The sequence below is a fragment of the Pempheris klunzingeri genome, chromosome 5 (genome assembly GCF_042242105.1).
Source record: "Pempheris klunzingeri isolate RE-2024b chromosome 5, fPemKlu1.hap1, whole genome shotgun sequence".
Taxonomy (NCBI): Eukaryota; Metazoa; Chordata; class Actinopteri; order Acropomatiformes; family Pempheridae; genus Pempheris; species Pempheris klunzingeri.
The window spans coordinates 26,853,312-26,878,741 of NC_092016.1; the positions used below are offsets into that span (position 1 = coordinate 26,853,312).

The following is a 25,430-nucleotide window of genomic DNA, read 5'->3' on the forward strand; positions in this document are numbered from 1 at the left end:
TGTCACTGAAAGTGGAAAGGAGGCAGAATCTGTTAGATCAATAGATTTTGTGGGACCCTGCATCCACATCTATGCTTCAGTTCATTCGTAACCCTGAAGCAAAAGACACAAGAGTGACCATGAGTGAACTCAGCTTACAGACAACATCAACTCAACTCCCTGGTAACCCAGATTCTTTTGAGCAGTTGTGCACTAATGTAGTGGCAGACATTGAGAGGCGCCCACCAAACGGCACGTCTCACTGCAGCGACACCTCACAGTGACCAGCAGATGTCGCACACAGTGCGTCAGGCATTTCGTGACAGAGCTGTGCCTGAGGGTGTAGATTCTTCACAGGACACAGCCCATACAAGAGCGTCCCCCAGGTCAGTAATGAGGGTTCCTCAACCAAACTCTGATGGTGGGGTTTTGTACCTTTGTAGTACAAGTTGTAGAGTTAGACTGGAGCATTGCACAGTGTTCTTTAATGTGCCCCAGCCTGCTGCAGCCACAGCACTGACACCAGCCTGGCCACACTAATATCCATTCTGACCGGACAGCAGGTTTACACACCAACACCGTGCTGTCACACAGGTATTATCTACCAACAGGCTGGCTCGGATGTCAAAATCCCCAGCTTTCCCTTTCCCATTTGAACCTTTCTCATGCTGGTTTGCACTGAAACCAGAGAATATTATATTGTTGTAATATGACATTTTTTGGTCACACTGTTTATCTGCATTTTTGGCACTGAGGCCACACCACATATAGACAACTGACACTCTTCTCAACCAGCCATACACAAAGAATGAGGCCGACAGTCGTCGATGTTTATGTAGTGTTGGTGTTCTTTTGTCCCAGATTGAATGAGATATTCAGCAGTTACAAATGGTTTCACTCACAAACGAGAATATACGAGAATGTAAGCTTCTTCAGAAAGACTGAAAATGGTGATGATCCCTTGTGGAGATTCCTGCTCTACAGTCAGTGAATTATAGAAGAGCTGCACATTCACAGCTTCACTCACACTTTTCACTGGTAAAATGGAGGGTGTTTGTCCAGGCACTCATTAGTATGAGGAGAGACCCTATCTCAGACACCCAAACCACAGTTTTCTGTTTCTATTCTTTGTGTGTGTGTGTGTGTGTGTGTGTGTGTGTGTGTGTGTGTGTGTGTGTGTGTGTGTGTATATATATATAAACAGTTACAGTAAAATCAAAAGCATAAAACACCATTTTAGTGGCCAACTTGTATGAGTCCTGCAGTGTTGTTGATCCAGTCTTGGCATATAAACTTATGTCACATGATCACATAAAAGTTAAAGAAAATCAATAACAATATCAGCCCCACAGTCGTCGAAACACACCATGAAAATGAAATAGTTGTTCAGGCTTTTTTCTTTTCAAACTATCAGGACTCAAAGAAGGACCTCTTACCACAGCCTCACAAGGTCAGCTGATGGGAAGCTGTCGCTCACCTTGTGGTCTAAACTCTTTTTCATCAATTTGGTATTTTGTAATAAACTCTAAGAATTTACATTAGCTTGATTTAGTTATGTCAACTGGTCAAGGAAATGGACGAGACAGCTGATTAATACTACATGCTGTTCAAATCTCACCAAACTGTCTTTATAAAATGTGCTCCATCAAACATTTTTGTTTCGCTTACTGAATGCACTTATTTTAAATGACGTAAAGACAGTGTGTTCAGCTGACAGCACAAATAAGGTGCATTTATATTATAGGATTTTGTTGATGGTATTTAACATCCAGCTGATTATCAGAGAGCCAAATAAATACAAATGAAGTCATTTAATTTCACCTGACTCATAAACGGTTTCAGGTCAGAAACAGTGAGGAATGTGCAAACAAACATGACATCACGTCTCAGGAAACAGAGCTGTGGTACTTTTTGTTCTTTGTGGTACTTTGTGTGGCTGTATGGTTGGGGGGGGGGTGAGGCAGGTCTAAGTGCCTTGGGAGACAGAAAGACAGACAAGCTTTTCCACATTCCAGATTCCTGTGTTTTGACTAGATGGAATGTATCTGAGTCACATGACCAGCTGGTGTCCTCAGGTGTAAAATGTAAACTGCTTTATCTCAGTACTTACCAGCCACTGTGCTAAAAGACTGTGTGTGAGTGTGTGTGTGTCTAACCAAACAGTCTATATCCAAGAACAGCAGAGCATAGTACTGTACTGTCAAGTACTGTTCGATGTGAAGAAGAGTGGCAGCACACTTTATTTACAGTTTTATACAAATGCTAACTCACATTTCTCAATGCTGAGTTGACTCAGACACAGTTCTTTTTACAGCGTTCAGTGTGCCCGGCAGAAGCACTGTCGTCATTTTAAATGTTTATCCAGTTTTAAGGCATATTTTTTAATACACTTTTAGACCAAGATTGTCTATTTATAGGCTCTACACGAGGTAAAAGATTTTAGTCATCAGGTGCACAGATTTTCAAGTGTTAACGTGCCACTAGTTAGCGGCTTATTTTTAGCACTGAAGCTAACCAGCTAACGAGGATACCAGCTATCAAGATGCAACCAACCAAATCCCAATTTCCACAGCGGGTACACTGGTTGGACACATGTAGGTACGTTTCGCTGACTTGATGTCCTCTCGGTGAGTCACCCTTGCTAAATCCAAGATCACCACTGTGGGCTCCAGTCTGGACCCCCTGCGTGTAAGTGCCTGAGCCATAACATTCCCAGCCAGCAGCTACCCTCTGCAAACTGGTCGTTATCTGAGTAGTGGCACATCGAAAATCTCAGTTCTGGTACAATGCTAAACTGATTCAAATCTTTCTTATAGGATTGGGACTATTTTGTGTCAATTGGTCATTTTAAATCTGAGCTAACAAAGATAACATGTGGGGTACCTCAAGGGTCCATTCTCGTACCTCTTCTTTTTAATGTTTATATGTTTCCCCTTGCTCAGATCATTGAATCTCCTACCATACTTATGCAGATGACACCCAACTCTACGTAACAGAGAGTCCACAAGCTACAGTCCCTTACATTTGCTAAACAAATGTATCAATCACGTCAATAGGAATTCTTGAGGGGCGGGCCTGTGTGCTGAAGAACGCTGATTGGTGGAACACACTTGCAGCGTTCCGCACTTCCATTCCAGTGTGGCTGCAAACTTTTATTTAATTTCTACAAGCTTCACTTCGTTTTGATCATTTGGAAAATGGAGCAAAAGAAGAGAAGCCACGAGCAGTGGACAGTCTTCTGAGCGTATTTGCCGAGGAAGAAATTCAGCAGGACTTCGAGTTGGCGACTTGAAATGACGAGTCTATGGAAGAATAGCCGATTGGATGGTGCTGATTGGATCATGTAGAGTCTAATTATAGCACTTTGGATTGCCTTGTGTCTGAATGGTGCTATACGAATAGATTTGCCTTGCCAACTTATAGCTCAACACAACTGTTCTTCTCATATCCAACATGCACCAGTGCAACCAAAACAGTTGATACACATCTCAGGCTCATCTATCTCAGTAAGAGAAATGTGTGTTACCAATTAGAAAAACCTGTAAATGTATTTTAGGAAGTCACTACTCACTGTCCCTCTTATCATTCAATCATTTGGTTCAGGCAGACACGCTGCAATGCTGCTGTGACAAGCAGACAAGAGGCCTGATTCACATTCTATTGTATGTCAGAACATGTGTGTGTGTGTGTGTGTGTGTGTGTGTGTGTGTGTGTGTGTGTGTGTGTGTTTGAACTGTGTGTGTGTGTGTGCGCGCCTATGTGAGACCCACCCTGTATTGTTTCACTAGAGGCCAGTCAGAAATGAATGAAGCCACCCGACGCAGATAAAAACCTGTCCTTCAGTGTCACCACCTGTCACACCCCGACACACAAAACACAGCTACCACGGCTGGAGGCCGGGACATACCACACATGACGGACACATGAGAGCCGGACCTTATTTAACACACCTTCCAGAGAGAGGCGTGTGACTCACAGGACTATATAAAGTCTGCATGAAGTTCCGCCTCTCTCAAGTATGACAGATAATGTCTTTGTAATGGAATGGTAAATATGAGCGTCAGTAGTGTGGAGCGGGAATCACAACGAGACAGAAAACACATCACCTGAACAAAATCGATCACAGACACAAGTCAAACCATCGATAAGAAGAGACATGACGAGCAAACAGGGAGAAAAATAATACATGACAATACAATGAGTGACAGAGGAGAGTAAAATAAAGAATTAAGAGACTAAAAAGAGTGAGACGTGAGAAAACAGAAAATGAGGGACTGAGAAAGGAAAGGGAGAGAAGAAATGTTTAATAAAAAGAAGAAAAGGAGAAAAACAGGTGTGTCATAAAAGAAATCTGATATTAAGGTGCATTAGATTAAAAGCAGTTAGAGGCTGGCTCACTAACCTGACTGTTCACATAGCAGACATTCCTGCTCCACCCCTCTCTCTCTCTCTCTCTCTCTCTCTCTCAGATCTCCCCAGAGGAAGAGGCAGGAGAGCACAGGGATAGAGCTGAGGTGTGAGTCGGGTTTGAATTCGTTAAGCCTCACTTAGCTGGTTTCCTGGGCGTGGCTGCAGGTTAGAGGAGTCACATACTGTGACACTCTATCTGTCCACAGAGACATACAGCTCATACAGGACACTGCTACCAATTGGTGTTAGTAGCTGTTTCAGTGTTTGTGGATGAACTGTGGCAGTAAGAACAGGGGTCAGTCTATTTCTGGGTCTTTGTTAGCGTCTCTTTATGGTGAACAGACTGAATGGTCCATTCAGTATTCAGAGCAGTATTAGTGTCAGAGCTGGATTAACCTGTGAGGCGGCCAAAACCCGGGGCTAAATGAGCTATGGGCTCCTGCTGATCCCACATTCGTCCCACTCTCTGTGCTCTGGCTATGAGGGCACTTCACCAATTTTACATGCCAAAGTCATTTTGCTTTACCGTAAACACGGGCAGTCCTCCTCAGTTTGTTAAAACACTTATCACTGTATCATGTCTTCTGTGGCTCTGGGAGGGGCTTGGTGAAGTTTGAGAAAATAACCTGATGATGTCATTGGGGTTATCTTGGCAGAAAGCCTCCAAGATGTGGAATTTGACAGACATGGACTAACCAGACAGAGACGTCTAATAAAAACATATTATGTGTTATATGGAGTAAAGGAGGGACTAAACTGGGGACAGGGGTCAGAATATATCAGGCTCTGCTGGCTGGATTCGGACCATTCTTTAACCTGTCCTGGTGCTACCATATAACATATACCAAACACTACCATGTCCAAGTCCAGCCAGGGGCTTTTGTTGGATGTCATCTCTATCTCAGTTTCCTGTCTGTGCCCTCCCTATCAACTATCAATAAAAGTTAAAGGTGAAGACGCCACAAAAAGTGTGCGCATGTCAGACTTCGCGTTAGCCTGTTAGTCTGTGGTCATTTGATTAAACACAAATAGTGTTTCTGAATATGGACCCTGTAAGCACATGTCATATGTAACAAAGGTCTTCAATCGGAACTTTGACCGGAATCTCAGAGAGACATCTGTGAACCTGGACCAATAACGGAGAACAAAGCCCATTTTTGAACATGTCATCATACCTCATATTCACACGGTGATGAACGGTAGTCAGGTCATCAGTCATTTGCTCTTCTCATCCAACATTTTGGTCCAGAGCAAAACATCTGGCCAATTTCTGCTCAGACTGTCCTGAATGTGTAGTGCATGTTCAGAGAATGAATTCTAATCCCTCCAGAGACTCACTGACCTTTCTCCAAGCACCCCCATCAAGCCTGAAAGTTCTCTTGCCTACAAGAAATATCCTAATCTAATGAGCAGATCGCCATAGAATTGACTGAGCACATTCTTGCTTCCCAGAGGATGAACCCATTCCATTTTCAACACTGAGCCTCTAATGTTGACCCAAAGACAAAATGTGAGCGTTGGTTGATCTCTTCATCTTTTTTAATTATTTAATTATGAGATGAAAAATGAAGACTGATGTAAGCACACAAAAAACAGACACAATCCAAAAAATACTGACTGAGGAATATAAACCTGACTAGGCTGACGAGAGGGAGAAACTGAATGTCACAATAAACTGGGAAATACGTAACACATGAACTAAACTTAACAAACTTGACAAGACACAAAATTATAATGTGCAGCCACATGGAGACACTGTATGTACAAAAACTACAAATACAAATAGTGAGGAGAAACATTCGCTGAAGTCTCCTGTAGATTTCAGCTGTCAGAGGAAACATGAGACATCACAGTAAAACACAAGTGAGTCAACGAAAGTCCCTCCTTTTCCATCTCTAATCACATTCCTACATTCCACCATCGCTGAGAGAAGAGGAGGAGGAGGAGGAGGAGGAGGAGGGGGACAAGTGAGAGTGGAGGATTGGAGATGGGATGAAAAAGAGAGAGAGTTGAGGCAAGGAGAGGAGGGATGAGACAGGAAGGAGTGTGAAAGAGAGATGGACTTCAACAAAAGACCTGAGAGAAGGAAATAGATTTAGTTTACCATAAAAACATATTTTCGTTTTCTGCCCTCTCCTTCTTGTTGGAATGCACCCTTATCTGGGGGGCTCTCATGTTGGTGGTAATTATAGCCTCTTACATAAGTATGTAGGGGTCCTGCCATAGTACACACACACACTGGGCCCAGTACGGGCTAGCACTGACATGATTAGGATGGGTTCGCTCTGGGTAGAAATCTGGAGGAGGAAAAACTGAGCAGGAGGAGGAAAAGATGGGAGAATAAAAAGCACACCACATAAAACCATGTTCAGTCTCAAACCGCATTCCAAACATCACGGTGAGCCACCACATCGACTTCTAAAGGTGTGAATGCAGCTAACAGTAGTCATACATGTTTGGATACCTGATGGAGATCTCATAGACCAGACTAAATGTTAGTGTTTGTTCAGTGAGATGAGCTGTTCAGAATATTTCATTAAACTATCAGATCGTGTACTTCTCCCAGATGGACACATCTCCATCAGTGTTACTGACAAGATCTGAAAGAGCAAGAAGTTCAAGGTGAAGTTCAAGGTGATTCTGGTCAAATGAGGTTTAGACTTAGACTTTTCTTTATTTGATCCCCCATAGGGGGAAATTCTCATGTTACAGCAGCAACAATTGAACAGGGAGAGTGAAAAGAAGCAATAGTAAAAGAAAAAATAGCAATAGTAAGCAATATATGGCTGTGATGAAATAAATATTTACACTATGGGATATTTACACTTTGGTTCGGAAATGTACACGTATGGACAGGAATGAAGGAATGAAGGAATGGAATGATATGGATGACTTTAGACTTTAAAGGAGCGGTTGAACATTTTGTGTTTTCTTGCTTTCTCCCTGAGTGTGAAATATGCCGATGGATATCAATCTCATGCCTGTATGTTGTGTATGGATCTACAACCCCGTCTGTCTACATCACGTCTTTTTCCTGTCAGTAGGACTTCTGTAGGAGTCCTACTGACAGCTTCTCATTCATGAGGGGCTTTTTTCTAGCTTTACACGACCAGGCCCCTCCCTACCTTCCTTCCTGCAGCCTTCGCTCCTGTGATGCCGACCTCCTGTTCCCCCCACTCAGCACCAGACCTGGAGTGACAGAGCTGCCGCCACCCTCTGGAACTCTCTCCTCAAACACCTCAAAATCAGATCAACGATCCCTCCATGTTCAAACTTATCTAAACTCACATCTTCAGAACTGCTTTTAATGTTTGATTTAATGTGTTATTATTGCTGTTCTCATGCTTTTAATTTGTATTTTTAACCTTTTGTAAAGTGTCTTTGAGTTTCTAGAAAAGTGCTCTAAATAAAATGTATTATTATTATTATTATCATCAATCAATCAATCTTTATTTATATAGCACCAATTCACAACAGTGTTATCTCAAGATGCTTTCCATAAAGAGCAGGTCTAGACCAAACTCTTTAATTAGAGAGACCCAACGATTCAATTCAATTCATTTTTAAGGATTCAAGAATCCCCACATGAGCAGCATCAGATATTAGATTAGGAAACAGTGGAGGAAGAACTCCCCTTTAACGGGAAGAGGGGGGGCGGATGTTGGGTGGAGGTTGGACAGACACAGAGAGAGAGAGAGAGAGAGACTAAACAAACAGTAACTAAAATACTAACAGCAGCTATAGCACTGACAATAGGAATGTGACTAATAAATTAGCACTATGGTAGCACTGAAAAACATGACAATAGTTAATATATGAATAATAATAGCACAACTAATATCAGTAAAAAGTGTCGGCGGCCGACGATCCGCAGCAGTGATTCATGAAGTAACAGACATTAAAGACACATGAAGCATAAGGATGGAGAGGAAGAGGAGGATAGAGGAGCCCAGTGCATCATGGGAGTCCCCCAGCAGTCTAAGCCTATAGCAGCATAACTAGGTGCTGGTCCAAGGCCTGATCCAGACCTGAACTATAGGCTTTATCACAAAGGAAGGTTTTTAGCCTACTCTTAAATGTAGAGAGGGTGTCTGCCCCCCGAACCCAGACTGGAAGGAGGTTCCACAGGAGAGGAGCCTGATAGCTGAAAGCTCTGGCTCCATCACTACTTTAGAGGACTTTAGGAACCACCAGTAGACCTGCAGTCTGGGAGCACAGTGCTCTAGTGGGGTAGTACGGTACTATATGATGGAGCCTGACCATTAAGAACCTTGTAGGTGAGGAGAAGGATTTTAAACTCTATTCTAGATTTTACTGGAAGCCAATGAAGAGAAGCCAGTACAGGAGAAACATGATCTCTTCTCTTAGTTCTCATCAGAACAGGAGCAGCAGTGTTCTGGACCAGCTGGAGAGTCTTTAAGGACTTATTGGAGCAGCATGATAATAAGGAGTTACAACAGTCCAAGCAGTGTAACATCTCTAGCTCAGTGTCATGGTGAACACTTTGTGTCATTGTTGTTGAACTGTCTGAGTTTGTCTCTGTGGTCCTGTGAGAGGCGGGGGCACATTTCTCATTCATTAATCCTTTGCACAGTTTGTCCTGAGCTACTGTGGAACGGGGCACAGCAGTGGGGGCTCTATGGCAGTACAGTCAGTATTGGAGCGGGCACACACACATGCCCCCCCCCCCCCCCCCCCCCCCCCCGCCCCTTGCTGTGGAGAGGAGGAGGAGGAGGAGGGGAGCGGGTTACACTGGCACCTCACGTCTCTCGCTGGATTTACCGGACTCCACCTGTCGCGAGCGCTGTGTTTTCGTGTCGTGAGCGAGTGAGGAGCGCGCGGCCGCAGGACGGACGGCTGCTTCTGAGCCGAGGTCTGAAAAGAGGACGGGGGAGGGACAGGTGGAGCACCGGCCCGGCCCCCACCGCTCCGAGCTGTGGATGTTTCCCCTCCGGCTGGCGGACGGACGGACGGAGGAGGACACGGAGTGTGATTCCGGTGGCTGTTTTTGTCCGCAGTGCCTGAGCCCAGCAGCCGACCGGGGAGCAGCATGTCGAGGCAGCAGCAGCAGCAGCAGCAGCACCGGACGCCGCTAAAACACACCGACAGCGTGGTGGAGGTCAAGAGCAAAGTGAGTGGGGGCTGATGGGGTTTGGTAGTGATAAAGCGCAGTATTACCGGTGCACTGACAGAGCCACACACACAGCGACACACCGTGACGCCCCCCCCCCCACCACACACACACACACACACACACAGAAACAACACAGCGGTCACTGAGGGGAACCAGCCCACTCTCACGTGAGTACTGTCCAGCGGCCTGGCTGCCGACAGGCGGCACGACCCGAGCCCGGCCGCCCGCCCCCCGGGGCCGGTGTGCCGCCGAAAACAACGACACTACATGTCGTCCTCTAGTGTGTCTTTGTCTGCCCCCCCACCCCCCCAGTCTCAGCGGGGACTGTCCCGTCCGGCCGCCGGAGCCTCCGTCGTGTGTCGGTGCTCAGTGAGCGGTGACATGTTGCAGCAGCAGCAGCCTCCAGGATGCGGGGACGGTACTACAGCTCTCCGGTCAGGAGGACACAGCTCTGAAGGAGGATGTTAAGCAGGAGTGGAGGAACTCTTCACATCTTTTACTTTTACTTAAATAATTACATAAATAATACAATTAAATGTATTTAAAGCACTCAAAGTACAAGTAATGAGTCAAAGTGATCCATTGCAGTCACATCATATACCCTACATTATTCATCTAGATTTGTAAGTGGTTAACTAGTAACTAGTTACTAAAGCTGTCAAATACAGTTCCCTCTGAAGTGTAGAGGAGTAGACATAAACTAGCGTAAACTAAAGAATAAGTACCACGAGTTCTGAGAAAATGGACTTTATTATCAGCGGTGAGAAGTCAAAACATGGATAAGTTGTTTGAGTATGACAGATACGTTTTAATTCACATAATATCAAATGAATATACATTTAAATCACTATAGTCAGTATAGATAATCAGCATTGGGAATCTTTATGTGACCCCCCCCCCCCTGTCAGTAAGTCACTTACTGTGGTGGTATTTCCTGTTTGGTGGCTGTACCTTAGCGTTCCACAGAGTCTCAGTCAGGCCTCGTTGTCTACATGCCAACATTTTTCCCTAGTAAAGACTAATAAGCCAGCAATATGAAGATCAGCTACAGCGTTCAGATAGTCAGTCTGGTAGCCACATGCCCCTGTGAAGGAGCAGGCCGACCACACACTTCATAGACTTTTCCACTTCTGTTAATGAGTGAGGTGAGATGTGCACGCTTAGACTTCTCCAGTGCTGCGCTTTCATCGCAGTAGCCGGAAAAAATAAAGTCATACATTAGACATACATTCACAGGCATTCAGAATGTTTGAATGTTCATTACACATGGCACAAGATGCCCAACGCTGCTCATTTAAAGCCACATTTCTTTAACAAATATGTCGGGCCTCCTGCAGCACTGCAGCTCTTCCATGGAGGAGCGTGTATCTGTGCTTCCCTGTGATCTCACAGAGAAAAAATACAAATATGGCTGTGAAGAGACAGCTTGCGGAATATCTGCTCAATATCTAAATACTTGAGGTGAGACTGAGGCGTAGTCCTAAAACTTAATTTGGTGACAACTGACGGCCATGTTACCGTGGGCAGGAGGGCCCCCCCCCCCTTGTTCACTTCCAAAAGGATTGCAGTATAGTTGGAATTAGAGATGCATGATTGCAATTTTCTTGGCCGATTTTAATTAACAAGACTTTTGATCCCGGTTGAGTCCAACTATTTTTTTCTTTCTCAGGGCTAGAATAAATCCGAGCCTCACTCCTTTTCTCCCTGCTCTGTGTTCCCTGTTTCACTCTCCCCCTCCATGTCCAGATAGATCATGTTACCTGGATTCACAATATCACATGAAACCTGTTTCTCATTGTCTACAAGTTTATATGCTTAAATCATCGATATGATATAAGTGAAAGTTTGGCTTGGGTTTAGGTTAGAGATCTAATTCTTCCAATTTACTGTGTACCAGTGCAATATGTACTGATATGTAGTGTAGAGGTTAGAGAATAACAATGTGTATAATTAGTATTGTTGTTATTATTATTACTATTCTATTTGTTCTAATGTGGGAACCTATAAAGAACTGACCCTATTGGTATTTTTTTACAGCTTCCTGTTCCATCATTACGTTGCATGGTCAGAGCTACTTAGCAACAAATTCAAAAGTTTGGCGGAAAATTGGGTACTGAGTTCTGCATGAATTTGATCAATCTTCTGTGAATTATTTCATGACCATAACCCACTCAGCAGTACTGGAAGGTACAAACAGTAACAAAGTCTATAGTATAGTAAATCACTGCAGGGACCATTTGTAATTTTATTTTGGAGCAAACAGGATTGTGAGAGCAGAGTGTTGCCAGGAACACACTGTGGGCCTGCAGGTAGTGTGTGTTGCACCGTGCGTCTGTGGGCTACAACGCTGTACGGCCTGATGTGGGTCAGGTTCATGTGGACTGACTCTGGTGTTTCACAGGGACTGTTCATCATTGTTATGGATTACAGGAGGTAGAGAAGCTTTTTTATGATGAGGCATTGCAAAGGATGATATGATAGTCATGGCAAGGTGTAACTGTCATGTACAGTAAAGGACACAAACACTACAGTCATGAACAAACTTTACTGAGAGTATTTGGACAATATGAAAATTAAAAAGTGATCCAAGAAGCTGTGGGTCATTTCATCACTTCCAAACTGAGCCTGTACCTTCCAACTTTTCTCTCTGTCCTGTCCAGGTAATGTTGCACTATCATCAACACATTGGTGTTGAAATCATGGAAATAAACACCTTGTGCTTTATCTCACGCAGCACACGACGTAGTTAAGTTTTCTTTATTTTTGTATTTTCAGATACATTTTCAACATACATGAATACAAATAGAATTAGAACCAAATAACACCAAAGATTACTTCACTCAAATGACTCAGATGACCATGCGTGGGACAAGGAACTCACTACACTGAAAACCCCAGCAATGTGACATAAAGTTTAACTGGAGGGACACAACTCCTGGAAGTGATGACAGTCCACACAGGAAGTACAGGTGCTACAGACACGCTCCCTGCTGAGCACAGACGAACCGGACAACACACACGTTCCATTACTACCTGTCGTCATGTTAGGATTGGACTGGACTTTGTATTGAGTGTGACTGATGAAACTCATTAAACCCCATTAAGGGCAGTAAAGACACTGTAGTAAGCTGTGAATATATATATATATATATGTATGTATGTGTGTGTGTATATATATATATATATATATATATATATATATATATATATATGTATATATATGTGTGTATGTGTGTATATATATATATGTGTGTGTGTGTGTGTGTGTGTGTGTGTGTGTGTATGTATATATATATGTGTGTATGTGTGTATATATATATATATGTGTGTGTGTGTGTGTGTGTGTGTATGTATATATATATGTGTGTGTGTGTATGTGTGTGTATATATATATATATATATATATATATATATATATATATATATATATATATATATATATGCACGATGCTCACTCCATTTTGAGGAGACACTTGAGTCTCACTTTAACCCTTTATAGGGCACTCATTGAAATACTTAGAAATTCAAAATTTCAACCCTAGACCATTACTGGTACAAGACTTTTTTACTTTTGTGAGTTTTAAAAAAAAATTCAATGTTATGGTGAAAATCAAGGTCAGTGAAGTCACCATATATGGTTTCTTGGCGGTCTGTCGTGTAGCCTGATTGTCGCTGATTGGCTTGGAGGAATCTGGTAGTTCTACTGCCTCATGGTGAGGTAAGGGGGGGCATTTTGAACCCCCACTTAAGTTACCAAATATGGTCCCTTGCCCGATAAAGGGTGTGTCACAACGTGGGGCTAACATGGCATCTCTTCTCATCAAAAATACATACTACCAGAAGTAATAAGTCAAATTGTTTATATTAACGCTATTTTCATCTTCATCTTTTCCATCTGTGATTTCAATGGGGTCTGACTCAACAACAGCACATTTAATTCTTGGTTGAAACTTGTTGAAACATAATGAATGTGGTGATGGTGAAGTTGCTGGCCCGATTGGTGGAATCCTTAGACTGTGTTTTTTATCTTGTCTGAAATACACAGGCTGCTACTGTTTCACTGCAGTGTCAATAATGGCTCAGTTTACTTGTACACAGCAATGCACACCAGCACAGTGAGTGTAGGCAATAGTCTGTTTTTTTTCCATTTACATAATACCACAAACCTGCCTTTCCCATAATAGTCCATTTGGCTTCAGTGAAACCAAATCACACCTTGCCAAAACAATAATAAGCATGTCTCTGCACTAACATCCTACCATCCAGGCATCTCTGGTGAGGCTGGTCAGAGGAATGGAGCTGTGATATTGTAAAACACTCTGAGAGTGTCCTGTAGACAGGGGGGGGGCAGCATATGGAGGGCCTGTCCTGGCAACTCCTGAAAACAACAGGCATGTTATCTCCTTAAAGGACAAACCAGCATACAGTATGTCCTGCTAACAGCTGTGGATCAACGTATCCTACTTTGAAGAATCTAAAATAAAACAAAAAAAACATCTTCTGGTTTTGTTTAACACGTTTTTTTGTTTACTATGTAATTCCATACGTGTCCCTTCATAGTTTTGTTGCCTTCCATATTAGTCTACAATGTAGAAAATAATCAAAAATAAAGAAAAACCATTGAATGAGAAGGTGTGTCCAAACTTTTGACTGGTACTGTGGGTCAAAAGAGAAACAAGATCACAATAATTAAAGATTTAGGTGAACTGGCCCTTTAAACCTATTGCTATATTTTTATTAAGGAGCTGTCTTCTCTTGTTTGGTGTCAGATTAGTTTGGGCAGCATGAGAGTGAGACAGAACCAGACCAGCTGAACCTGATGCTATGTTAGCTTTAGATGTGTCGTCTCTTCACCTTTTTTCAGTCTCTATTCCCAGAATGCCGTGCTGAACCAGGATACATGATAGAAGTGCCTCTTAGTAATTGCCATTAACATTGATAATAAAAAAATGTATGACTTCAATTTTCATCCCAGTGTGACCGTACTGTATACTTGAGGGACAGTACCATTTAGAGTTTCAAAATAAGAGCTCACAAATTCTCCTGTTCGCTCGAGTCAGAGATGATCAGTCATGGGTCGTTGTGCTTCTCTACAAATTCTACAAAGAGGAATTTCTTGCTCTAACAGAGGTTGTTAAAGGAAACCAGTTGAAAGAGGGTTCTCTGTGTATCTCATATGGACTGGCCCTCATTTATAATGATGTCGAGTATCGATTCAGTATTAAGTGTTACAGTGTTAAAGGCAACGTTCTGAGTAAATGTTATATGATTGTATGCATCTAAGTGTCCTTCCTTCTTTAATGTTAGTGGTGGCAGCAGCAGCCAGACACACATTTAAGATGGCCACTCATATGACCAATCTATATTTAAATGAAACTGTAAACAGTTATGGCTTGTCCCAGCTGTCATTGTATTTAATTACAAGCTGTTCCTCTCCCATCCTGAACTGAGAAATGTCAGGGGGAAACCTGATGTCTGTGTTCACTGTCTCCCTCAGTTTGACGCTGAATACCGTCGCTTCGCTCTGAAGAGGAACGGCCCGGGTGGCTTCCAGGAGTTCTACCGCCTCCTCCAAACCATCCATCGCATCCCAGGCGTCGATGTGGTGCTGGGATATGCCGATGTCCACGGAGACCTTCTTCCGATCAACAATGATGACAACTTCCATAAAGCTGTCTCGTCAGCCAATCCTCTGCTCCGCATTATCATCACCAAGAAAGGTAAGTTTAGTGGGGACTTGCCGAGGGAAAGAGGACCAGCTTCGGATGGAAAATAGACTGTTCTCAGTATCCAGCATTGTCTGCTGGTGTGTGTGTGTGTGTGTGTGTGTGTGTGAACTAGGGGCTGTGCATAGCTGCAGGGAGGCTCTTTGTTCTCCACATTAAAAAATGGTTCAGTCTTCACACACAGCACCACCTGATGATTCTCTGCTGCCTGCTTTTTTCTGGTCCTGCTCTGTGCAGCTCTGCCTCTGGGTAGGCTGTGCTGGCATGCCTTTTGTGGGGCACGTCTACTTCATTAGAGACTGCTGTCCAGGTATGCAAGGAGAGAGGGATAGAGACACACTCAGACATGACAAACCCATCACTTCAGTGTTTGCCATGTCTAAGGCTGGAGAACATTGTCAGAATTTGAGGGATAAATGTTTATTCTGTTCAACCTGACACATTTGCTCTTGACCAGGGAAAACGACTGTTGCCAAAACAATCTCAGCATAAGATGTTACAACTTCCCATCATTCTTAGAAGAATTCTTTCCATGTTGGCTTCACATTGAGTGCACTGATAGATGTGCATGCAGGGCTCCAGGCTCCTCTCACTGGACTGCTTCTCAGCCTGCATCACGGCATGAAGCAGTTGAAAAACAGTCGTTCCAATGAGCGCTGCAGACGGACTAACGATCGGCCAGTCAGCGCCACAGGAAGGTTGACTGAGGTCAACTCTTACAACTCAGCATGTAGCATGGCTACACATCAGTGTTGACTTAAAGTGGTGTTAGATTTAAGCCAATACGTTGACCTCTAGTGATTGGCTGGGGACAATCAACCCCCCCCACTGAAATCGAGTGGAGGCAGCGTGAGACTGGTGATGGAAATGTGACGTGTTATGAGTTGACAGTTATGTCTGATAACAGGCTAGGGTGGTGCTTTTGACAGATTTATTTTTTGGGAATATTGTGTGTAATCATGATCATAAAACTTACTACACAGCCTACACAGCTTTATACACATGTGGACAAAAGAATTGGTACCCTTCTGTTAAAGAAAGAAAAACCCACAATGGTCACTGAAATAACTTGAAACTGACAAAAGTAATAATAAATAAAAAAATGACTAATGAAAATCAGACATTGCTTTTGAACTGTGGTTCAACAGAATCATTTAAAAAACAACCTAATGAAACTGAAACAAAAATGATGGTACCCCTAGAAAAGGGACTTGTTAAACTAAGGTGTGTCCTGTAATTAGTATCACAGGTGTCTTCAGACCTGTAATCAGTCAGTGTGCCTATGTAAAGGGTGAAAAGTAGTCCCTGTGCTGCTTGGTATCATGGTGTGTACCAACATGAACATGGACCACAGAAAGCTGAGGAGAGAGTTGTCTCAGGAGATTAGGAAGAAAATGATAGACAAGCATGTTAAAGGTAAAGGCTATAAGACCATCTCCAAGCAGCTCGATGTTCCTGTGACTACAGTTGCACATATTATTCAGAAGGTTAAGGTCCACGGGGCTGTAGCCGACCTCCCTGGACGTGGCCGCAAGAGGATTATGATGACAAATTGAAGAGACAGATGATACAAATGGTAACCAAAGAGCCCAGAACAACTTCCAAATCATAAAAAAGCGCTACTGGAATTGGCCAAAATGCATATTGACAAGCCACAATGCTTCTGGGAGAATGTCCTTTGGACAGATGAGACAAAACTGAAGCTTTTTGGCAGGTCCCATCAGCTCTACGTTCACAGACACACAGAATGAAGCATGCAAAGAAAAGAACAGTGTACCTACAGTGAAACACGGAGGAGGCTCGGTTATGTTCTGGGGCCGCTCTGCTGCATCTGGCACAGGGCGTCTTGAATGTGTGCAGGGTACAATGAAATCTCCAGACTATCAAGGCATTCTGGAGCAAAATGTGCTGCCCAGTGTCAGAGAGCTTGGTCTCAGTCGCCGGTCATTGGTCCTCCAACAGGATAATGAGCCACAACACACGGCTAAAGACACCCAAGAATGGCTAAGAACAAAACATTGGACTATTGTGAAGTGGCCCTCTATGAGCCCTGATCTAAAGCCTGTTGAACATCTGTGGAAGGAACTGAAACACGCAGTCTGGAGAAGGCACCCTTCAAACCTGCTTCAGACAGCTGGAGCAGTTTGGCCAAAATACTGTACCTGTCGACAGGTGCAGAAGTCTCACCGAGAGCTACAGGAATGGCTCAAAAGTTAAGGGTACCATCATTTTTGTCCAGGCCACTTTCATTAGTTTGCTTTTTTAAATGATTCTGTTGAACCACAGTTCAAAAGCAATGTCTGATTTTCATTAGTTCACTTTTAGTACATTTTTATGTATTTTTTTATGTATAATATTATTACTTTTGTCAGTTTCAAGTTATTTCAGTGGCCATTGTGGGTTTTTCTTTCTTTAACAGAAAGGTACCAACACCTCTGTCCACGTGTGTTCTTGTAGATTGTCCTGTAGGGGGTATTTTCCTCATACCACACTGTCGTCTTATCACAACCTGACTGTTCCTTCATCAAAACTTCATTACATTTTTTGTAAAAAACCAATAGTATATCGCCATAGCAACTATTATGAAACTAGTCTTGTAACTAATGAACAAATGGAGGAAACGGGCTGTGCATGTCCAGCAGACACAGTGTCTGTTTAACGTGAACTGGTAAAGATAATGTGAAAGTACAGCTGCAGGGAAGCCACAGTCGTATGACTCTCACGGTAGTTATGACATTTGATTAATATTGTTTTTTTGGATTGTGAGTAAAGTTGATCAGTGACGATCTGGGAGTTTATCTAATGAGGAAAGGAACCTTTTGGGAGTCTCAGATTTTGGTGAATTCTGAACTTTTTTTGCAGTACACAATCTGTGCATCCTGACCAAAAGAAATGTTTGTCTCTAAGGCCCCATTGGACTGGAGTGATTTCTCTAGGAGAGGTTAGGTGATTCTAATCTAATCTAATCTAAGATAATCTGCACAGGTCAGTGACTCTGACTCCATCCACGTCACTTTTCAGCCTGACTCCTGTCATCATGTTATTACAGATACAATGAACTACTGTGTTTTTGAGCTCGCTGGTCATCCAGACACTTTGAAAAGAGCATCCCAGAGCTTTAATACACAGGGCTGTATTTACTGTTACTTCGTTTCATCACAGCATCACAAGTGCAGAAGTAGAAAAGGATTTTACTAATCTGATTGAACTGAACTAGTCGAAGATTATACGAATAGTTTAACACCCCCACCCCCGAGTAAGAGACTGAGACCCTGGTCATCAGATGGTCAAAATAGCCCATTAAAGGATAACGTCAATATTCATTATCCTGGTCTCTAAATGACTGGGAGGTACAAAAAGTGTTGGAATTGCCAAACGGGCTGCAATGGCTGCAACGTGATCCTTTGGGACAACTGCACCTGATCACAGTAGGTCCACTATAAGAGCTTGTTTGATCCACTGACAGGCTCAGAGTGTTATTCTAAGTGTGTGACAGCATCATGGAAAGGATCCCTACAGAGAGAGACCTGGAAGATCCTTTTGGTTTAACCACAAACAGCCATTCTGTCGCTCTCTGCACACACACCAGATTGAACCTCAGGAGTTGCTCAGCACTGCAAAGCTCCTGCAAAGCAACTCCTGTGTCCTGCTTCTGTCTGCGCAGATAAGACAAATACACTTCTCTTCCTATCTTCTACTCTGTGAAGAGCCATCCATACCTCTCCACGATCAGCGCTTCCATCTTGGATTAGTGACTAGTTATTGTGTACTATACTGCTGCATTGTTGCCTCAGCGAACCTTTTCTTGCTGTGTCTATGTATCTTGCATAATTCATGATGTAATGATGCTAAGCTGTTGCTTAGCGGGCCACTATTGTAGCTCAGAATCACAGACAGCCACTACTTTAATCAGATTAATGTAGTGGTCTGGTAGGGAAGGAGAGGAAGAGATCTTGGGAGAGTGAGATGTGTAAGATGTGCACAGAGGCCGAGGACAGAGATGAAGTCGGCATATACACATTTGTTTTAACATCCTGCAGGACCACTGATTCTCTGCTGCAAGCTCAACAGCCAAAACATGGAGTAAAGTTTCCGAGCTCCATTAAATCCAGTACACACACACACACTCACACACACACACACACACACACTCACAGACACACGTTCCATTAGGAATAATGGCGTAATTTAATCTCCATTGTGCTTTGAAAGCTAGCGTGCACCTCATTAGTCAGGATTAGGCCATGTGTTAGCCAACTAAAAAATCTATTCACTTTATCTTTTATCCCTGCAGTGTAATCCTGTTTGTACACCACATCCACGTGAACCGAGACACTCATACAGCTGAAGCCTGTGACAGACTTCATGTAGCAGTGTGTTCTCTTCAGATTCAGGCCACATGGACAGATGATGGTAATTTGTCAGGTTTGTCTAGATGTAGCTTGGTGAAAGTCTTCAGAAGAAATATCTATACTGTATATTTGCGCCATGATAGCAGGGATAATATCACACTGTACGACTTCATCGTGTGTTAACTGCATGTGCCGATTGGGACACTTTATTTTATGTGACCTTTCCACTGGGTCGTCTTTGTGTGTTTGCATATGTAGAATAGAATAGTTCCTTTATTGATCCTTCACGGGAAATTATTTTGTCCCGGCAGCAGTACAGACAGACACCCCACAGACAACAAAAAGCCACCACAAGACAACCAACACTTAAGGCACAAAAACACTAGTAAAAAAGGAAACACTATATGAAAATATAAAATATGTACATATCTATATGTGTATGTGCATATATCTAAAGTAGAATAATTTAACATAAGACTAGTAAAAAATCAAAATAGAAATATCTTGTGCAATCTGTATTAGTGTCTATGTGTTTGGGTGTACGAGATTTAAGGAGAGAGAGAGAGAGAGAGAGAGAGAGAGAGAGAGAGAGTGATAGCAGCCCATCTGGTGTTGTAAGCCATTAGCCACTGAGTGGGATTATCTTACTCTAAAAGACTTCATCAATCATATCAGCTCCACTCACTGCCACTGCTTTATGTGCTGTGTGTGTGTGTGTGTTTGTGTGTGTGTGTGTGTGTGTGTGTGTGTGTGTGTGTGTGTGTGTGTGTGTGTGGATTTGATTTGCACAATGTAAAAAGGTCTGAAAGGATTACATAGAGGAGGATGGTGTGTATGTGAATGACGTCCATCTGCATCAGTACTGCAGTGGTAGCTCGGCTAACAGTCTGATCATGTTATTATTACAGTGGTAGCCATGGCTACAGTGGTAGCCATAGTAACAATTCTGGTGGTAGTTGTGTTGACAGTTCCATCTTAATATTGGCCATTAGCCATGGTAATCGTTCTGCAGAACTACAGTGGTAGTTGTCGTGGTAACAATCTCATCCTGTTTTAGTATCACAGTGGTAGCCATGGTAACAGTTCTGCAGGAGAACTACAGTGGTAGTTGTGCAGGGCTGCTGTGGGGGTAGTGTGAAAAGAGAGGGGGTTGGGGGGGTTCAGGGGATGTACCACTATATCTCTCTCTCCTCTGCCGTCTCCTCTCCTCCCCCTAGTACACGTTCCCTCCTTGTCTTCAGTCTGCATTGTCTACATTGCTGAAATACTGCTCCCCTATGAGCCTGGGTGCAGCCCTAGAGCCTCGGGCAGGGCTCTGCTGGCTGTTCCTGAGTCCCGGCCCAAGACTAAAGGTGACCCAGCTTTTGCAGTTAGGACCCCCCCCAGCTCTGAAACTCCCTGTCTGAGGATCTGAGGCCTGTAGAATGGGTGACATCTTTTAAATCACCTCTTACAACTTAGAAAACTTTCAATAATGCTGACAACCCTTTTTTGGTTTTTGCTACCTTTACTTTACCTTTGTTTTCTTTTCTTTTTGGTCTTGGTATCTGTCAGTGACACTAATGGCTATGATTTTTTTAAACGGGTCAGGTTAGTACACCCACAGCCTAATCTCTATAAACAGATATCTGCATATGAATACAGAATCTGTGGGCAATGAACAAGATGTTGGTATCTGAAGCTCTCTGGTTTCTATTTGTAGTCCAAGTGGTGTTGGCCAATCACATTTGGGCAGGCTTCGGTTGCACCCAGGTAAACAGTCCACATGAAGAGCAAATGAGGTGGAACACATTTTCAGAAATGCAATCTTGGAACGCATCGGTTATCATCTGATGATGATTTCATGTCACATGGGTTAAACAATGTCTGGCACACAGAAGAGGAAGACTTGGCCCAATATCTGTTGTCCATTATCCAGATATCTGCGAGGCAAACCAGAAGCTCAGAAACATTGACCCTTGCTTCCAGGGGCTAAATCATCTTCAGATGGTGGCCCACGGGTCCTGCATCTGTGTTACCTGTGGATGTGATTTAGTCCAGCAGGTTTATTGTCTGAGATGAGTCCTTCCCACTGTCTGAGAGAAGAAACAGCATGATGCCACAGCCACATGAGAAGACTCACAGACTGCGAGTGATTGTTTGCAGAACGTTTTCTTTTCTTTTCTTTTTTTCGCAATTTGTTGAAATTGTGAAATTGAAATTGTTGAAATGTTCATACATACATGAACCTGTAGTACATACTGAATGTATGTGGCAGGACTGAGTGACATCTGTCACAAGGTGGGTTGACATGAACCTCAATCTGAGCTATCCTGACTTTGGTCAGATGCACACGTGGAAGAATTTTATATTTGATCAGTTTGTGCCTCAGACAGATCGATGAAGTGTGAACAAGGCTTAAGAATTTGCCCCACATCTCATCTAGGATTTCCACTCTGAAATCTTTCAATATAATGCATGAAGGTGGGATGGAAGTGAATGAGGAGTGAATAAGTTTATACACGACAGATATGACGTCTTTTGTGGATGGCAGGGGGGTCAAACAGGAGTCAATTCACGCAGATGTAGGAGCAACATTTTGGACGAAGCTATGTATTTGTTGGTATCTAAAGAATGTTGATAGAGGAGTTAGTCTTTTGCTGAAAAGATGCGAAGGTGTTGTTTATGTATATATAGAGTGCTCATACCAAGGGAAGACCATGAGGAGAAAGCTCCAACTATCAAGGAAGGATGAAAGATTGAATTAGCAAATACTGGGGACAAGAAGGAGAGAGTTTGCAAACCACGTGGTGTCTGAACCATATTTTAAGTGTGTAACAATAGCATTTTTGGAGTGGGGAGACACAGAAAGGTGTATGTGAGTATGAAGAAGAGCTGTAAGTGCAGCAGGTCTAGCTGAGGAAGCCTCCACAATCATCCTTGTTGGATTTGAAGGTGAACTGCATCCAATATTATATTATTCTGAGATTGGCAGCCTAGTGATAAAATTAAAGGATTAGAAAAAAAATAGTGAGAACAAATTAGACAGTGAAGGTCTGATCGAAGCGTGACGGCCAGCAGCTCTTCAGTAATGAACAGCGGAGGGACAACTGTTCTGACTGACGCTGTGGGAGATGTTTAAAGAAACTTTCAACCAAATTCTTGCAAAACCTGATCTTCCCCAGTGTAAGATGTCTGCGCCTCACCTGGTTGAAGGGGTTTTCTGCATAAACCAAAATGATGGATGTTTTGTTTTGTGATTCCTAAAGTAAATTATGTATGTTAAGGTTCTGAAATTACAGAGCACAGCTTTAGATAACGTTTAAATGCAGTTTATCTTGCTGGTAATCAAGATGTTTATTGTGTACAGAAAACCAGACAGTTACACTGTACATTGAAATCCCCTGTCTGTTTGAATATTAGGTTAAATCTAGAGCTCTGTGTGCATACTCCAAACTAATGCAGTTATGTTGTCCATGACATAGTGATGGAGCAGGTAAAGTATTTTTAATTAGTGCAGTTTTCAGACGCTTCATTCTGCATCCTGTTGGACAGAGTTACAGACTAGGAGCTTTGTGATGCTGCTAAAAGACCCCAAAATTTGGTGTGTGTGTGTGTGTGTGTGTGTGTGAGAGAGTAAATGATAGACACACCGAGAGCGAGAGAGAGAGAGAGAGAGAGAGAGAGAGAGAGAGAGAGAGAGAAGGAAATGAAAGATTGAAACAGAGAGATTGGAAGAGAGCAGGCAGAGGGAGAGAGGGAAAAAAGAGGAAGAGAAAAGGAGCGGGTGGATGAAGAAGGGGGGGGGGACTTTCCCGAAATAACAGCAGCACACAGACGTACACAAATACACAAGTACACAAATAAACGGAGAGAACAGTGCCGTGGTGCTGACATGTCTGTGTCTTCACTGTTCCAGCTGTGACTGGCACTGCTCCCCCAGCCCCTGACTGGACTCTCTGGATGGAGCTCTGAAAATATCTGCGTACAACGTGATGAGAGGAGGAGGAAATCAAATATTTATACACAAGATGCATGGATGGAGGGAAAGGGAGAGAAAGACCGAGAGAGAATCAGTGGTTTTCAGTCTCATTGTGTTTGCAGCCTGCCACTGCAGACACTCGCCTCACAGGCTGAATTGAGTCAGACTGGAATGAAAAGCTGCAGCAGGACTGGTGACATAAGGAAGACGTTTAATGCTGTTTGTGGTGCTTTGGTCACTGCTGGCACAGAACATGCACTGTGCACTGAGTGGAAGAGTGGGGAAGAGAGGGAGCTAGTTACTAACCTTCAAGGTGAGAGGCGACGTAAGGGAGTAGGGTGGGGGATGAGGTGATGGTAATCAAGCTTGGATCTACAAGGCACGCTTCAAATATTCTTCACATCAGATCAATGCAAATGTATCATTATTTCACTCTAAGTAAGGAACAAAACCTGATGGGGATGCAACTAATAGATTCTTTCCTTCTCTTTATTGTTTTGTCTAAAAATGTCAGAAATTTGACAATTTGATGATCGTTTGTTTTACTGACAGTCCAAAATCCCAATGTATTCACTCAACCATCATATACGTCAAAGAACTGCATCAAGCTGAAACCAGAGAAATATGCTTCATTTTTCCTGAAAAAGGACACAATAATAATAATGATAATAATAAATCAATATGGTTGCCTATTAGTCATCTGACAATCAATTTATCGATTAATCATTGCAGCTCTTAATACCGAGTGGATTCCAGTTCATGTCAGATGACATCTCTTTACCGTTTTTACCTTGAGGGAGGGTGTGGCCTAAAGTGATCAACACCATATATCAAGGTGTGCATAATTATTAGGTAGCTTCTTTACCTCAGACAAGATGGGCCAAAAAAGAGATTTATATTTTAAAAAAATTGTAAAATGCCTTTCAGAGGGATGCAGCATTCTTGAAGTAGCCAAGCTATTGAGGCTTTATCACCGATCAATCAAACGTTTTGTTGCAAATAGTCAACAGGGTCGCAAGAAACGTGTGGAGAAAAAAAGACGCAAATGAACTGCTTAAGACTTGAGAAGAATTAAACGTGAAGCTACCAGGAACCCATTAACCTCCAGTGCTGCCATATTCCAGAAATCAACCTGCCTGGAGTGTCCAGAAGGACAAGGTGTTGGGTGCTCTGAGACATGGCCCATCTAAGGAAGGCTGAAACACGTCCACCACTCAACAAGACTCATAAGTTTAAAGGTCAAGACTGGGCCAAGAGATATCTGAAGACTTTTTCAAAGGTTTTATGGATGGATGAAATGAGAGTGACTCTTGGGGGACCAGATGGATGAGCCTGTGGCTGGATCACTAATGAGCACAGAGCTCCACTTCGAGTCAGACGCCAGCAAGGTGGAGGTGGGGTACTGGTATGGGCTGCTGTTATTAAGGGTGAGCTAGTTGGACCTTTTCGGGTTGAAGATGGACTTAAAATCAACTCCCAAACCTACTGCCAGTTTTTAGAAGATACTTTCTTCAAGCACCGCTACTGGAAAAAGTCTACATCATTCGAGAAGGCCATGATATTTATGCAGGACAATGCTCCATCACATACATCCAAGTACTCCACTGTGTGGCTAGTCAGCAAAGGCTTTAAAGATGAAGTAAATAATGACATGGCCCCCTTCCTCACCTGACCTAAACCCTATTGAGAACTTATGGGCCTTATTCTTACTCTAATAAATGAAAATATTTTTTTCATTTAGTTGCATAATGATTCTGAACACATAGATATTCTCCTGAGGAAGCCAAAGCTCACTTTTCCTTTGTTAAATACTCAGGTTTGAGATTTATTAACATTTTGGATTGACTGAGAGCACTGTATCTCTTCAA

The 25,430-nt window shown here is 42.9% G+C and overlaps 1 protein-coding gene across 1 annotated transcript in view; it reads left to right on the forward strand.

Moving 5' to 3' along the window:
- Nucleotides 1-9,271: 9,271 nt before the first annotated feature.
- The window catches only part of pard6a (par-6 family cell polarity regulator alpha), a 31,914-nt gene continuing 15,755 nt past the window's right edge, over nt 9,272-25,430 (forward strand). The window contains exons 1-2 of the mRNA XM_070831358.1: nt 9,272-9,520; nt 15,021-15,243. Of these exons, the coding sequence (XP_070687459.1) occupies nt 9,440-9,520; nt 15,021-15,243 (304 nt within the window). The 5' untranslated portion in view covers nt 9,272-9,439. The remainder of the gene's footprint in view (nt 9,521-15,020; nt 15,244-25,430) is intronic.